Consider the following 17,609-nt stretch of genomic DNA (forward strand, 5'->3'; position numbering starts at 1 on the left):
GGTCTGCCTGGATTTTGTGCGCCTTGCAGTTTGCACATGTTGGTGGATCCTCTCTTTTAGGGCATGTCTTAAATTCGTGTCCTACTTCAGCACAGTGCCCACATGTTGGTTGCGTTTGGGCGCATGTGTGGGTGGTGTGTCCAAAGCGGCCACACCGGAAGCATTTGGGGACTGTCACATGTTCATTGTAGCGATGACTGCCCCAGTTTATGAACACTCTGTTGTGTTTGTTTATAGTATTCCAGGCCGCAGGCGAAAGCTCAACCACCCAGTTTGTGGCGCTACCTATTCGGGATTTGGTTTGATACCTCGGATTTATAAGTGATGCTGGATCTACCTCCGGGTGTTCTTGCTGGAGGTTTCTCATATACAGTTCTTCTCGAAGAGCTGTTGGTGTGAGGTCTTTGTCCGTGTTGAATATAATTATACTAGGCCCACTTTTTTGGGGGGGGCGCGGCCTCCAGGCCAAGAGTTTGTATTCTCGGATTGGCTATTATTTTTTGGGCATCTTCCTGCGTATGCGTTTCGATTATTATGCCTGTGTTGCGCGTTTTCCGTACTGATTTAATTTTTGTGGTCTTGAGATCCTCTGCTAGTTTTGTCATTACTGTGGTTTTGACTGCTTCGCTGGAGGTGTGCTCCTCTGTGGAAGTTGGTCTGAGGATGACCAAATTCGGCCTGGGAGTAGTGTCTTCCGTCTGGATGCCGATTGGAGTGTCGTCTCTGGTGGTTCCTGGGTTCTGGTCCTCAGCGCTTGAGCGTATGTGGAGGCGCGCTGTGGCATTTGGTTTGCCCCACATTCCATGTATGCTTGTAGTCGCGAGGTCGCTCTTTCACATTCGACATGAGTGTCTAGGAGTATCGTTTCCATTTTATGGAAGATCGTAACTATTTGGGCCCTAAGGCCTGTGGATACTCTGTTTGAGTGGTCCTTGAATAAGTTTTCGAGGGCCATCTTTAGGAAGAGAGACTTCTGGTAGACAGTACCCTCTGGGAGAGCAGGGTCAAGTAGTGAGTCCTGTTGCTTTTCGTCGTTCTGGTCCTTCTGTGAGGTTGTGTTGTGTAATTAGTCTCTCGCTTCAGTCTGAGACCGCGTTTCACGTTGTTCTGATTTTGGTGCCATTCGTTTGACATTCCTCCGTTTGGTTGAGAGGGCCCCCGGGCGAGTGTCCTCCAAGTCCTCTGATTGCTCTGCGGTTATCTGGATGTAGTCGCATTGATTAGGTTGCTGTGTGTCCTTCATTTTGTCTGTTTCCCCATCCATGTCTACAAAATTCGGATTAACGGGGTCGTCCGAATTAGCGGGATTTTGTTGATAGTGTTTGCTAGGGCTTGGATTTTGCTGGCGGATGATGTCAGCCACAAGTTTGTGGGTATATTAGTTGGCTTGCAGTAAGCCGTTGAAGTTTGGTTTGTGCCCCCAGTTAGATTGTGGGGGGGGAGAAAACAGCTCGGTACAGAAATACTCCTAGGAGAGCGGGGTCACTTTCTTTGCGGTTTTTAGGGACGGCGAAGTTTCTGGTAATACTAAAAAGTTATTTGGCGCATCGGGAAAAGATGACATTTCACCATTGTAAGTCTATGGTAATGGAGGGGGGGGGGAACCGTTTTGGTCACTGTTCCTTAAAATGAAGAGTACGAAGTTCGCTGAAAATTTGGGACTAGGTCACAGTCCGAAGTTACTAAGCTTGGGTCACCTCCCCAGTCAAGTTGCTCGATAGAAGCGTGGCGACCGCGTTATGTCGGTTGCCTCTCTATATCCCAAATGTCAGCCACATGGTGACCATGCGGTCTGGCACAAAGAATACAAATAGTGACACTTCTAACCAGCCAAATTCCCAACAAAGCACAGAAAGTTTCTCACCTTGAGAGTCCACTGGAGTTGAGGAATCACTGTATATACTTTTGATGAGAAAAACACTTTAAACTGAAATCCACGAGTGTGAAATGAACAACGTGTCTGGCAGCCATATTAACGATCGTGAAGGCGGCCATATTGGCTCTATGCATACGCACTGCATACAGGCACAACGCTAACATGTGTAAGAATTTAAAAACTCACATAAATTCTTTAAATCCGCACAGAAATTCACATAAAATCACCTGATGATTCAGTATCGTTAGTTCTTCAAGTCCGAATCTTTGGTGAATAGTAAATCCATGTTTAATCAACACTAAAATCACTTATTAATCAGAGCACATAGAAACGTGACCGCACGATCGAAATCCCACTATACATAGTATTTGAAGTGGCATAGTATTTAGGTTCAGGCGCCACCGGTGGTTTTCCACATCTGCACCATATGTACTCTGTGATGAAATGCAGAACTACTGCACAGCCAGAAAAAAAGTGTAATGTCTGGTAATGTAGTATTGTGCTTTGTTCTGTTGTTGTGTCTGGCTGCTTGGCCGCGGGGCCACTGGGAGGTGAGCCAGGCTGCCCATTATACTCTGGCTGCCTCTGCCAGGGTTGCCTATAAGCTACCTGACAGAAGCCATAAAAAAAAAATAATAAAATAAAAAAATAAAATAAAATAAAAAATAAAAAATAATAAAAAAAATTGCAATAAAATAAAAAAAATAAAAATAAATAAAATAAAAAAAAATAATAAAAAAATGAAGAGTGAAAATAAAAAAAAAAAAGTTGAGGCTGTAAAAAAAAAAAAAAATAAAAAAATAAAATAAATAAATAAATAAAAATAAATAACATAAAAAGATAAGAGAGCATATGGGGGGGAGTAAGAGAAGAAGAAGAGGTCAAAAGTGGGGAACAGTAGTTGGAGTGGACCAAAGAGGGAAGGCAGTCCACTATAAGGAAGAGGATGGAGAAGGGAGTTGAAAATTACAGGAGCAGGTGCTCCTGTGAGTATCCTGCACCCAGGGTAAATTGCATTATCCTATCCCAGTAGGGGATCGCAGGGGTGGCACGTTATACTGTTCTGCTCTGAGTTCCGCAAGTCTTGCTCTTCTACAATTGAAAACAGCCTGGGCGTAGCGTGTTAAGGCTAGGTATGTGGCCTCTTCTTGAAGTAAAGTTGACTCCTGATTGCGGGGGTTTCCTTGAATCTCTGTGAGAAATTGAAGTCTGGCGTTGTCGTAAGTGAGACACTCGTACATAAGGTGTTCCCAGGACTCCTCTTCACCACAGTGGCAATATGGGTTATTTTCTATTCCCATGGCTGTTAATTTTTGCTGGAACGGTCCATGGCCTGTAAGCAGGAAGGTGACTTGCAATCCAGGCGAGTACCAGGGAGGAGGCTTTGGGGAAGTCCGACTAATTGAGGGAATAAACCTTTTGGTGATTGCTCCTTTAGGCGTTGTGTCCCATGTTTCTTGCCAGAGGTTTTGTAGGTGGTCTGCAATTTTTCTTCTTTCCTTCTTAGGGTCATTTGCATGGTTCAATTGCAGGTTTAACAGTTGAGTTGGGATTCCCTTCTTCAGGCGCTGGAAGAGACCCCTCTTGACAACTTCCAGATAGATAGGTAAGTATCCTGCAATGACTTGTAAAGCAGGGGAGCTGACAGTACAGCACGCCCTGGTAACCGATAATAACATAAACCTTTGAATGGAATCAAGCTTGCGCTTGTTCCTTTCCAGGATTGCCTTTTCACACCAGTGGAGGCTCCATAGCACACAATCGGGACATATACTGCCTTATATATTAATGATAGAGCTTTATTCTTTAGGCCCCAATCCGCTCTGCTAATCCGCCTTATCATTGCAGTGTATTTTCGGATTTCAGCTGACAGGTATTTTAAGTGGGGATGGAAGGATAAGTTGGCGTCTAGATACAGGCCCAGATACTTGATTTCTGTGTAGAGACGGATTGGGGTGTTGTTAATTTTCATCACTGGCGGCCGTCGGATTTGGAGCTTTCCTTTTAGAAGGATTGACTTTGTTTTTTCACTGGAGATTGTTAATTTGTGCATGGCAGCCCAGTCTTGAAGTTTTCCCAGTGCAAAGTTGGCTTGTACTTCCAATGTGGCTCTTGTACCAGAATGAATAACCAGTACGAGATCATCAGCAAAGGCCAGGGGCTTGACCTCGCCGAGATCCATCCCCAGGAACTCATCCAAGACAATGGACCAAAGAAATGGCCCAAGAACAGAGCCCTGAGGACAGCCTCGCAGTATATTCCTGGTGACTGTTTGGTATTTGTTGGTTACCTGCACTGTTCTATTGCTGAGGTAGGACTTTATACAGTTATATAGAATGCTGGACGTCTTGGCCTGCCGAAGTCTTTGAAGTATGCTGGGCCACCATAGACGATCGAAGGCCCCCGCAAAGTCCACCGTTATGGCTAGAGAGTATTTAGATTCTGTCTGGGTAGCTAGAGAGATTAATCTGTGGATAGCATCTTCTGTACTGCAGCCCGTTTTAAAACCAAATTGATGCGGAGATGGTAATTGTTGCTTTTTGTAGTAGTCGGTGAGACAGGAGAGCAAAAGACGTTCTTGAAGTTTGGCCAAAACAGGAAGCAGGGCTATTGGTCTGTAAGAAGTCGGTACTTGAGGTGGTTTTTTCGGGTGTTTTAGGATTAACTTGAGTGTTGAAATTTTCCAGAAGTCAGGAAATGTTCCTTCAGCTAGGCATCTATTAAATAAACTTAAGAGAGTTATAGGATAGTGTTCTGCGAACTTTTTTACTACGTCAACTTCCAGCAAATCCAAGCCTGGGGTTTTACCTTCCTTCGTTTTGGCCAGGGCCAAATTCATTTCCAGGGATGTGAAGAGCGGTTCCCTAGTATCTGATATGTATGCCCTGTTCCTGTCAATGATTTCTTGTTGCTCCAGTGTCGGTGCCAAGTCATCAGTTGGGTAGATATTGTCCAGTATGTTGTTGAGAGAATCAGACCAAGAGTATGTCGAGGTTCCATCCGGCCTGAGTGTGGTTTCCAAAACTTCACCTCTGGGTAGCCTGTTTGTAATGATCCGAAATACAATGCCCCATGGATCGCCATTTCCCACTGTGGAAACTAGACTTTGCCATGACTCCTTCTTACATCTGCGTATTTCTTTGGAATATGCATTTCTTATCACACGGTAAGCCTCTCGTGCTGCAGCTACTTCTCTCGGGGGAAGGTGTACACGGGCTCGTTGAAATGTCTTCCTGGCTAGGTGGACTCTTATTCTCAGATCTCGAAAATTTGTGTTCCACCAGGGGACCGCGTACCTGTATTGTCTTCTACGCGGGATGGAAGCATCACAGGCACTCCTGATGGCAGCTGTTACCTTGGTAACGCTTTCTTTAGGTGTGAGTGTAATAGGTAGTGGAATGTCTTCCGGAAAAAACTTGACCAATTCCTCTTGGAATCGGCCCCAATCTGCTTTTTTGGTGTTGTATCTCACTATGTCTCTAGGAATTGGTAGTGCACGTTCCACAGAACGAACGAGGGAGAAGGTGATTGCTCTGTGGTCTGATGTTGTCCATGACTCTTGAACAGCTCAGTTGATCAGTTTACTTTGAATGTCAGGTGTTGCTATAGTGACATCAATTGTGCTCTCCCAGAGGGAACTGCTGAAGGTGGAGAGGTGACCTGGACGATTCAGGATCCGCAGACCAGACGAAATTATGTAATCTTCAAGTCTTGTACCATTTCTGGTTGGTGTTCTGTCTGCAGTTGGGCTGTGCCAGAGTGCTGAGCGACAGTTAGCATCCATGCCTATCAGCAACCGCCCACCTGGGAGGAGACGGAGTGCTTCCTGGATGATGGAGATTGCAGTAGTAATATCCTCACCAGGGTGAGAATATAGTGAGAGAAGATATAGGGACCCGAGAGATGTCATGATCTGCGCACAGGCACTGATGGAGGTGCATAATGGCGCGATTTTAGTCACCGTTATTTCTGGATTCCTCACAACGACAGCAGCCCATGGATGGTCTTCCATGCAGTGAATGATTTTATATGAAGTGGGATATCCCACGACATTCCCAGAGTGAACGTAGGGTTCCTGCAACATCATGGCGTCAATTTGATTTTCCTCAGCTTTGATCTTTAGCTGGTCTGCGACTACTCTCGCTCTCTGCGCATTTAGTTGCAGTAACTTGATCTCTTGTTGTCTGTTTCTTGTGGGGCATCTATCCATAATTTACTCTCATTTGGTAAAGGCTCTTCACTTTTTTGTATACTGGGCAGTTTGTGTCACGAATCGAATGTTCGTGTGGTGCCCTAGCTGCCTTACAGTTTGCGCAGGTTGGAGACTGTTCTTTGTTGGGACAGTTCTTGAAAACATGGCCCTTCAGTAAACCCCCGCTATTCGTGGTATCTGTATTCGCGATCGCCAATTTAATATGAAATGAAACCTAAAAAAATGTGAATTTTAAAGCGCCGTGAATATTTTCCGCCATAAAAAACATGGGCTTGGCTAAAATTATCTTTCCCGGTCAAAACAGCGCTCAGTGGGTGGGGGGAGAGGGGTGACAAAATCGCGAGCGTGGATGTTTCTCGCTAATCCTTGTTCAGTATGTGTTATGCGTTTGTCATGGAAGGTTTCGTCGTTTGCTTTTAATTTATATGTTTATAAATTGAATAAATTTATCAATTTATAAATTGATATGCTTACAAAAATGATAAATCTACCGTTTTGCAGTGTAAAACAGACTTTTTCGAGTGTGTTAACAGAAGAAAGTGACTATTGTGGACAAGTTCTTTCTAACCCCTACAAAAATATGGCTACGAATAAAAAGAGAAATGTGAAAATATCAAAGAAGGTGATGACATTGGCGAATAAAATTGAGTTATTAGACAAACTTTCTAATGGTAAAAGTGTCTCCTCAGTGGCAAAACATTATAAAATCAATGAGTTAACGGTACGATCAATCAAGAAATCGGAAGAAAAAATCTGCCGTAGTATCCGTGAAAACGCGCTAATTGCTTCAAAAATTTGCTCTGTAACTCGTGATGTTAAATTAGAAAAAATGGAAAAAGCTTTAAATCTGTGGATAGAAGACCGAACTCAAAATAAAATTCCGTTAAGTTCACTCATCATTTGCGAAAAGGCAAAACTCCTTTATCAACACTTTAGCGAAACTGGTGATAGCACTGGCGGGATAAGTTTTTTAGCTAGCAAAGGCGCTGGTTTGAAAGATTTGTTTGAAATTTCTAATGAATATTACATTTAATATTAAATTGTTTCTTATTTTCATTTCGATGCCATATGTTTGCACTTCACTATGTACTGTCTATGAACATAGTCATATTATGAAGGTACATATAATACATACGTAGACAAAATTTTAGACTAGTTTTTCTTATATATTTCATACTTTGGAACGGATCCCCTTTATTACTATGGGAGCCATAACTCAGTATTCGCGTTTTCGGGATTCGCGACATTTCTCAGGAACGTAACCCCCGCGAATAGCGGGGATTTATTGTATATTTGTTTTACAAATTGTTTTGAAATGTCATTACATTCATAGTTGCATGAACTTATGTGAAACAGTGAATTATATAAATTGTTTATAAGAAAATATTTTCTATTGTAGTGATTTTATCAAAAATTTAAATTATTCTTTTATTTTTTGTTTGATCACTCCAGTGTTCACTATACAAGATGTTGATGACAGTGATGAATCAAATTTCGATCGCCGTCAAGTTGCCCGCAAGCAGACTGGGGGATTGCAGTATTTTTCTTCTGAAAAAATGAGAAACGTTGCTAAGAAATCAACTACTCAAGACAAAAGAGATATTCCTCCTCCTCTCTTTCCAGTTGGTGAGAAATCAGTATTAGTATTAGCAGAATAATACATGGAAGAAAGTATATAGAATATTTGCTAATTAAAAAAAAAAAAAAAAATGGGAGTATATTTTCACAATCAAACAACTCTGGCTGAATTCAAATTTAACACTTCATTGATTGAAATACTACCAGTTCTTGTTTAGTCAGAAGTTTTCAGATAATTGGGTGTGTCTTCCAATTTTTACAATAAGTTTAGTTTCCTTCAATCTTTACTTGAGTAAAGATTGAAGGAAAGGATTATTCAAGTGTTATTTTTAAAATATAAATATCTTTTGGGTTTTATGGGTTTACATATTATGGGTTTACATAATTGAAAAAATTAGTAGTGTGTGCTCAAAAGCCAGCAGTGGTTGCACAAGTTCCTCTTGGAGATATTTTTTGCACATTAATCCTTTTTGTTATTGCAATAACTTGCTCTCTTACAGTGCTTGTTTGACGTTCCGGGCATATTTGACGTCTTGTCTACCCTTACAAGTGCAATGGTAGATAAGACGTCATAACCAAAACCCTCATTACCATGTTTTTCCTTAGCATCATTTCAGTTTATGGTTGTCCACTAGTGCGTGTGTTGTATATTTTGATTTGTTGTACATTTTGTACATAAAAATTTATAGACAGTTCATATAATACACATTCTTGCTACCTGTACTGTAAACAAGAGCACAAAAAAAAGTAAAAAACAAAAAGCATTAAAAATTAAAATAAAAATGGAAGTTTTAAGATTTTTTTGAAAATGGTTTTGGACATGGATCCAGACATTGAAAGAAGCTGCATGTTCAAAAGAAAATTGAATGATCTGATGAGTGATTATTTATTTTAGAAGATGGGGGAGAGAGAGAGAGAGGGGGGGAGCAAGCAAACTAGCCAACTAATCTTACATTCATTCTTTAAAAAAACCAGCCCAAAACCAACAAAAAGATTCTTTCACCTCTTCCAATTGAAAAAAATTTGTTATCAAAAACAAAACAATATTGCTTACATATGTTTTACTTCAATAAATTTTTTGATAACCTTTGATAATAATAATGAAATCATTAAGATATGATTGATAAATAATAATGTGTTATTAATCCATCATAACATATCTCTTGATAAAAATAAGTGTGAAACTGAGGTAAGTAATGACAGGTTATAGCTTTTATGGAACCTATTGTTGACTGTTATATGAAAATGTGAATACAGGCAACCCCTGAATAACACGGTACTTCTACAGCATGGTTTCGCTCTAACACTATTTATGAATTGCAGCAATCCTCGCACAACACTGTACAGTAAACCCCCGCTATTCGCGGTATCTGTATTCGCGGTCGCTGATTTAATGTAAAATGAAACCTATAAAAATGTGAATTTTAAAGCGCCGTGAACATTTTCCGCCATAAAAAAGCATGGGCGTGGCTAAAATTATCTTTCCCGATCAAAACAGCGCTCGGTGGGTGGGGGGAGAGGGGTGACAAAATCGCGAGCGTGGATGTTTCTCGCTAATCCTTGTTCAGTATGTGTTATGCGCTTGTCATGGAAAGTTTCGTCGTTTGCTTTTAATTTATAAATATTTATTTATATTTTTTAATTTATAAATTGATATGCTTACAAAAGTGATAAATCAACCGTTTTGCAGTGTAAAACAGAGTTTTTCTAGTGTGTTAATGGAAGAAAGTGACTAGAAAGTGACTTTATTGTAGACAGGTTCTTTCTAACCCGTACAAAACTATGGCTACGAATAACAAAGGAAATGTGAAAAGATCAAAGAATGTGATGACTAGCGAATAAAATTGAATTATTGGATAAAATTTCTAATGGTGAAAGTGTCTCCTCACTTTCTGTTATTGAGAAAATCTATTATAAAATCAATGAGTTAACGGTACGATCAATCAAGAAATCGGAAGAAAATCCGCCGTAGTGTCCGTGAAAACGCGCTAATTTCTTCAAAAATTTGCTCTGTAACTCGTGATGTTAAATTAGAAAACACGGAAAAAGGTTTAAATCTGTGGATAGAAGACCGAACTCAAAAGAAAATTCCGTTGAGTTCGCTCATCATTCGTGAAAAGGCAAAACTCCTTTACCAACACTTAAGCGAAACTGGTGATAGAACTGGCGGGATAAGATTTTTAGCTAGCAAAGGCTTGAAAGGTTTGAAAGATTTGTTTGAAATTTCTAATAAATATTACATTTAATATTAAATTGTTTCTTATTTTCATTTCGATGCCATATGCTTGCATTTCACTATAGACAAAATTTTTGACTAGTTTTTCTTATATATTTCGTACTTTGGAACGGAACCCCTTTATTACTATGGGAGCCATAACTCAGTATTCGCGTTTTCGGTATTCGCGGCATTTCGCAGGAACGTAACCCCCGCGAATAGCGGGGGTTTACTGTACTTATATAACACGGTTAGAGAATTTCAGCAAACCTCACATAACAGGGTATTTTGGAGTTTTTGTGCAAGGAAAACCCTTCTGTTATGTTGGATGTAATTTTTCTACATTTCCACTCTTTTTGAATCCCTGCTGTTGACTCGCTAGTCAAAAAAATTTATTGAGAAATCCCTGTATTTTATTTTGCTGGGAAATCCCCATGTTATGTTCTGCTATTGAACTTGTGCTTGTTGAACTTGGGGAAAAATCTAGATTTCAAAGTTTGATTACTATTGGATAGCATGCCAGGCCATCCAAAAGATGTAAGTCATCCAAACATTGAAGTTATGAAGATATATTTCAACCACCACAGTTGTTACTAGGTTAATACAACTTCTTTCATTCTACCCTTAGATCAAGGCATTATATCCACCTTTAAAATTAATTACATCAGAAAATCGTTACAATGGATTTTGGAAAAAAATGATTTTGAATCTATTGAAGTAATGGAGGCACGGAAACATTTCTCAATTGTGGACTGTATCAGAATTGTAGCTATATTGCTCAAAGAAGTAAAACCATCAACGTTAAATGCGTGTGGAATAATCTATGGCCAGAGTCAGTACATTCAGTAAATATGGTCGAACCAGCAGAAAACAGAATAGATGTGATAGTAGAACTTTGTACGTTGGTAGGAGGGGAAGGTTTTGATGATATGACTACTGAAGCCCTTGTCGGTAGCACAGTTGATAGAATCGCCCTTCTCCCCCACACCGGGTGGAAAAGACCCAAGTTTCAATCCCGTTGATGATGGGAGGAATTTTTATGGGTCTTTTTCACCACATGGCTGAGTTAGTCGGGCTCAGGCGAGGGTAGAATGTCTTTTTTTTTTTCTCTCCCGGAAACTTGGGTTTTTCTTCCAGGAAAACCGAAAATCGACTTCAGGACATGCAATTTATAGACAATATACACAGAGCAACATGGCTTTAGTCATCGATGGTCCTAAACAAAATTTAAAAAATATATGATTACTGAAGATGTTGAAGAATTACTGGTAGAAAAAAAGAGGCTGGCTAAGCAGATTTGCTGGAAATAGCATTGGAGGTAAAACCAAATCAGTTCAGAGGATGATAGTGCAGATAATTTCTAAACTTCCAAATTTTACCCTAAAAAGTATACGGGAAGGCATAAAGTTAGCCGAGCAATTAGAATCTTATTTTTTGAATGCAGATTCTTGAATGAAAGGAGCCCAGAGTTCAAAAGGGAGCTTCAAAAATGCTTAGTTCCATATGATGAAATTCACAAAGATTTATCAAGCAAATGCAAACAAAACCAGATTACTGAATTTTTAATGAGAGCAGAAGATACACAAAATCTAAATTTAATACACAATTAATACACAATTTAATAAAAATACACAAAATGGTGTATTTTTGTTAACGAAATAGTGTATTTTTGTTAATGAAATAGTGTATTTTTGTTAGCTTTAGGAACGTAACTTCCCAATTTGTACTTTCTCTTAGTCCCGTATAACATGGTTTCGCACAACATGACATTTTACAGCAGGCCCGGGCAAACTATGGTCCATTGCACATTTTTGTGCAGCCCGTGAGCTTTAATCGTATTTTCGAAAAAAGTTTACTTATTTTATGCCTTTTGCGACGCCTTTTTGAAAAAAAAAAATTTGTATATGTAATACATTATAGAATTGTAAATTGTTTTATCATCTCTGTTCATATTGAGATAGAATTTGAAATTGTATATGAACCAGAGCAAGCCAACAGGCACTTTTATAACGGTATAATTTGAAAAATGTTTAACAGTACTAACAGAGTTGAAAAATGCTTAACAAGATAATTTACAATGGAACAAAATGGTAAGCATAACAACTGACGGAGCAGGAAGTTTGACAGGTAAAAATGTTGGAGTGTTAAAGAAAATTCGGGATAAAATTTGTGAAAATTATCCTGATTATAATTTAATTAAAATTCATTGTATTATACATCAACAAGTATTATGTAAAAATGTGTTAAAAGTTGAACATATCACATCTTGTATTATTAAACTAGTAAATTTAATACGATCGAAGGGCCTGAAACACAGACAATTCGTTAATTTTCTTCAAGATATTGAATCAGAGTACACAGATATTCCTTATCATAGCCAAATTCGATGGCTTAGCTTAGAAAAAGTTCTTCGGTGAGTATGGGATGACATCATTCTATTTTTAAAAGTGAAAAATACTATGGACTTTCCCGAATTAACTGATAATAACTGGATTTGTGAATTTGCATTTACCCTGGACATCGTGACACTTAAATCCTTTCAATACTGTGTTACAAGGGAAAAATTTATATGCCCATGATATGGTAAAAAAGTTTGAATGGATTTCAATTAAAACTCCAGTTGTTTCTTCGACATTTATTGATTAACAAGGTAGACCACTTTCCAACCACGAAGTTGCTGAAGATTCAAGAAAGTAAATTTGAAAAATATTGTGAAATTATCAACGCTTTGAATGACGACTTTTCACGAAGATTTGGCAACTTCTGAAAAATTGAGACAAGTCTGGCAATAGTGCACGACCCATTTTTAATAGAAATTGATAGTGCACTGAGTGAACCACAACTTCAGACTATAGATCTGCAGTGTGATACCGATTTAAGGGAATTGCACCGTCGTGAGGGAATCTGTAAATTTTACAATACTCTTAATTCGGACAAATTCGACGAATTTAAAGATTTTGCCCGAAAAATGTTGGTTATTTTTGGATCAACCTACATATATGAACAAACATTTTCCATCATGAATCTAAATAAAAATTCTTTACAATCAAACATCATCGATGAACATTTACGAGCAGTTTTAAGAATCTCAACTACAAAATTAACACCCGAAATTGAAAAAATGTTAAAAGATGTAAAACAGTTCCATTCATCTCATTAAATTCTTGGTTGTTAGAGAATAATTTTTTTTTATGTTATATTCCTTCTTCATGATAACAAATAATATATATATCTAAAAATAGTATTTTACGTGTGGCCCGCCTTCTTTTCGAATTCCTAATGTGGCCCTTCAGCCAAAAAGTTTGCCCAGGCTTGTTTTACAGGAACCTAATTACCATGTTATATGAGGGTTACCTGTACTAAAATACTCATTTCTATTATGTCCCATTTTTTTGAAACATACACTGTCCAGTCAAAAGAATGTTCCCCCTCCCCCCATGTTTTTTGCAATCGACCATTCCTCCCTGCCTTGGTGGCACAAGTTGTGGAAAGACTTGGCAAATGTGATACCGCAGGTTCTGGCATGTAGTTCATAGAAAGTACTTGATTTATATGGACAGGTGACATGATCTGATAGACTGAAAAAGGGCTGATTGTTGGGTACAGGTTGAAGGGTGACAATATTATGAAAATGTGAATATTGTAGGCTGTTCATGGAGTGCTGTTAAGGCGTTCCAAGAATGGACAGACAACTGACAGAGCAGAAGTTGTCACTGAGCCAATGGTGGGTGCCCATGCCTCATTCACTATTGTGGTGATTCAGGCTATCCCACCTTGTCTGAGTGTATGAATGGAAAATGTTGGAACAGCTGACCATGGATTTTGACCGGTGGATGACCAGAGGTGTTTCGAAGGCTACAATCCATTCAGTGAACCCCCCCCCCTCAATATGAGCCTGTGGAGTAGGTGCCCACTCAAGTACTCATGCTTACAGTGACCCATCGCCAATGATGCCTAAGGTTTGCATCTGAATGATGTTAGATGCATACCTTAAAAGGCCAAAAAGAGAGAGGGGGGAGCCTTTTCCAACAAATTGCATTCCTTGATGGTATTGTGAAATATGGTGGAGAGGAACGACTCCGATGTTCTATTCAGCAAAAACATACAAGTGGTGGCAGTGTTTTGTTATTGGGGATGTTTTCCTTGGCATCTCTTGAAGCCCTTTTACCCCCATATCCCATTCTCAGTTGAGTCTTTATACATTGTGGCTGATCAGGTACACCTGTTCATAGTTACTGTCTTGCTGGGTGGCACAGGTGTGTTCTAGCAGTATGACGTAGCCCAGTGGTCAGGAGCGAGAGTGCATAGCACGCGTTCCTTGAGTGGACTGGGGTTCAAGCCCCTGACTACTAAATACGATAAATATTTGTATTGACGATTTATTGTAAACTCTACTGACTTGGTTGTCGTGCTGGAGTATGAACAGAAAATTTATTTATTTATTTAATTTATTTATTTATAATGCACCCTGCCATATTGCCAGTATTGTTTGAGAGTGTTTCTCTGAACGTGAAAGTGATTCCAGGGGCTACTTTTGCTGCTGAATCTCATAGAACATCTCTGGGATTTATGTGGGTCAACAGATCTAGTGTTTGAAACAGAAAAGCCAATAAACTGGGAAATGCAAATTTATTTCATTGTTTTATGGTAGTGACCTCCAGAAATGTGCTCCTCCGCTCACTCTATCATGCCTCACAAAATTTCTGTTCGAACAGAAAAATGTGAGCTCCTGAAAACATGAGTCGGCCTGCTATCTTGTGAATACAGTGAATGACAACAATGTGTCTCTAACCAATACAATTACAGTAAATGTGAAAGATAGCTGTCACACTTTTGACAATTTAAGCTTCTTAAACTTGTATGTATATATCAGTTGTGCTGGAGTAAATTCGGGTTGCGAAAATGTATATTAAGAACTGACTGTATAGTTAAATGTATATATGCTTTAGAAAATGTTTTAAGAATGACTGCTGTGCTCATTGTATTAGCTGGCAAGCGTAGAAGATCTTGAATAGTAAAACGGATTAAAAAATTAAAGGAAATAAAAAGAATACAGAATTTAAAAAACAATATCTAAAACAAAATTAATTATAAAAAAAATTAAAATTGAAATATCAAAATTAACAATATCTAGATATAAACAGAAGAGTAGCATTACTTCATTTGGAGGAAAAAGATATTAATAAGTAAGTATGACTAATATATACCCTGGAGAAGCAGTATGAAATTCAGTAAGGTTAAAAAGGGAATGTCATAAAACATTACTAATATAAAGAATTACTATCATAGCTAACATCATGGGACTACAGTTTTTACAGTCTATCTGGGACAGAGTTTTGAATCTTAACATCCATGTAGGTGGTAAAGGCCTAAAGTTAAAAAACAAAGTTTTTTTTAAATTTAGAGATTATTACTTTTTTTTATCAAAAAGAAGTAATTTCAGCTAATTATCAATGCAGATGGTAAGGTAGTCTCTACACTGTAAATGAACGTATTATGTTTAATTGAATAATAATTAAAATGTTAAGATAATATGTAGTTGAATAATAATTAAAATATACATGATACACGATAATAATTAAAATGTACATGATATATTGATGCATAATATGTAAATGAACATTTTGTTTATTTTAATAATAATTAAAATGTACACGATACTGTGTATCAATGACATACTATAATATACATGTGATGAGTTGTAATATTATTCGCCATATGGTGCAAGGAATCCACAGGTTTTTGCTCTACTGGCAAAAAAAAACCGAAGTAGATAAGAAAACACAAATTATATGCTTCCATCCTTGCACAGGTAAACACCCAGTTGACTTTTGAATTTATTCAAACTCTCAGCCTCAGCTACCTGTGACTGCAACAAGTTCATTCAATCAATAACTTACTGGCTAATAGAAAACTTCCTAGAATCCAATCTAAACCTCAATCCCTGTAATTTGAATTTATGATCCTTAGTTCTTGAGTTCTTTATAACAGTAAGAATTCCACCTTCATTCATTTTACTAATTCTTCTCAGAGCCTTGTAAACTTCAATCAGGTCATCTCTGAGATTACTTGTTGCCAAGCTCGGTATCCCACATAATTGGAGTCTTTCCTCATTCGGTTGTCCTTTTGCCGATCTCACCATTTGAGTTGTCCATCTTTGGACCCTTATGAGAAGCTCAATGCCTTTTTTCAGATGTTGTCTCCATACTTGAACACGATATTCCAAATGTGATCTTACAATTGCCTTATACGGTGGAATTATGTCCTTCTTATCTCTACAGGATAATGTAATTTTCAATAAATCATTGATAGGGCTTTCTTGACTACCTGTTTATACCGTTCAGAAAACTTCATATCTGCCCATATTGTAACTCCCAGATCCCTTTCCTCCTCCACTGTTTTTAATTCAACCCCACCAAGAAGTGTATAATTTATTTGTGGGTTGCTATTTCCCAAGTATAAGACTTTGTATTTAGCAGCATTAAAACATAGCTGCCACTTCTCTGACTATTTTTGAAGTCTGTTCAAGTCATCCTGAGCCGACCGGGCTAGCCGAGTGGGTAAAGTACTTGCCCGGCAACCCAAAGGTCGCGGGTTCGATTCCCGCCTCGGGCTTGGATCAAAGTACTGCAAAAACCTTGGGAGGTGCAATATGGCCATAGAAGCCGATGTGCCAACAACTACCAAAAAAAAAAAAAAAAAAAAAGTCATCCTGAAGGAGTGTTGCTTGGCACTGATCATTAACAACTTTGCCAACTGTTACATCATTTGCAATTTTTGACATCATGCTTTTTATCCCTTTGTCAATGCCATTTATGAAAATGAGAAACAACAGTGGTCTGAGAACTGATCCTTGAGGAAACCTGCTCCTGACATTACACCAATCTGAAGAATATCCATTAATCACAACCCTCTGCCTTCTACCCTGCAGCCACCCAGCAACCCATCTTGAAATCTTACCAGTAATTCCAACCTGTTCAAGTTTATATGGTAACCTCTCATTAGAAACCGAGTCAATTGCTTTACTAAAATCCAAATAAACTATATCAAAATTGTATTTCATATCTAAATCCAACTCATGAGTTACTGTGTCAAAATAGCCTACTGAGTTAGTTAAGTAGCTAACCTTTATAATTTACCCTTTACAAAGCCATTTTGTGTGTCCTTCAGAATGCCATATCTATGTAAATGTCCCTGGATTGCACTCTTAATCATTGCCCCTAAATTTTTCATACACCAAAAATTTTTTTCGTATCTCTGAAACTGGACACAATTAAAAATAAAAGTCTTATAGTGTGCTTGTAAAATGTAGGGACAAGGAAAGAAAAACATCTATAAAAAGACAGTATTGGGTGGACAGGCCAAAATAATAAAAGAAGGGTTAGATATAATTACAGTAATAATATAGTGCAGTGAAGCATAATTCTTCTTATATATGAGGAGAAATTAATATTAGATATGAGATAAAATAGTATTGTAGAAGATTTGAACAGCTGAAACTTTGTATTTTTATTTATTTATTTTTTTTATATATGAAACCCCAAGCACTAGAGGTATTAAAACCTGTAGAACTTAGTACCGTGAATGGGCTGAAAGTTCAGAAAATAAAAGATGAAGCTTGCTGACATTAGAATTGAACTTTTGTAGATTGTAATTTTCAAGAAAGGTTGGAAGGAAGGTTGTTCCAGAAAATGGAAGTTAAATGAATAAATGATGAAGAAGAAGAA

At 38.2% G+C, this 17,609-nt stretch overlaps 1 protein-coding gene across 1 annotated transcript in view; it reads left to right on the top strand.

Moving 5' to 3' along the window:
* The window catches only part of egg (SET domain bifurcated histone lysine methyltransferase eggless), a 536,019-nt gene that overhangs the window by 299,319 nt on the left and 219,091 nt on the right, over positions 1 to 17,609 (top strand). Inside the window, exon 15 of the mRNA XM_090386075.1 lies at positions 7,542 to 7,715. Coding sequence (XP_090242201.1) covers positions 7,542 to 7,715 — 174 coding nt within the window. The remainder of the gene's footprint in view (positions 1 to 7,541; positions 7,716 to 17,609) is intronic.

This window comes from Mastigoproctus giganteus, chromosome 12 (genome assembly GCF_048544385.1).
Source record: "Mastigoproctus giganteus isolate SK-2022 chromosome 12, ASM4854438v1, whole genome shotgun sequence".
NCBI lineage: Eukaryota > Metazoa > Arthropoda > Arachnida > Uropygi > Thelyphonidae > Mastigoproctus > Mastigoproctus giganteus.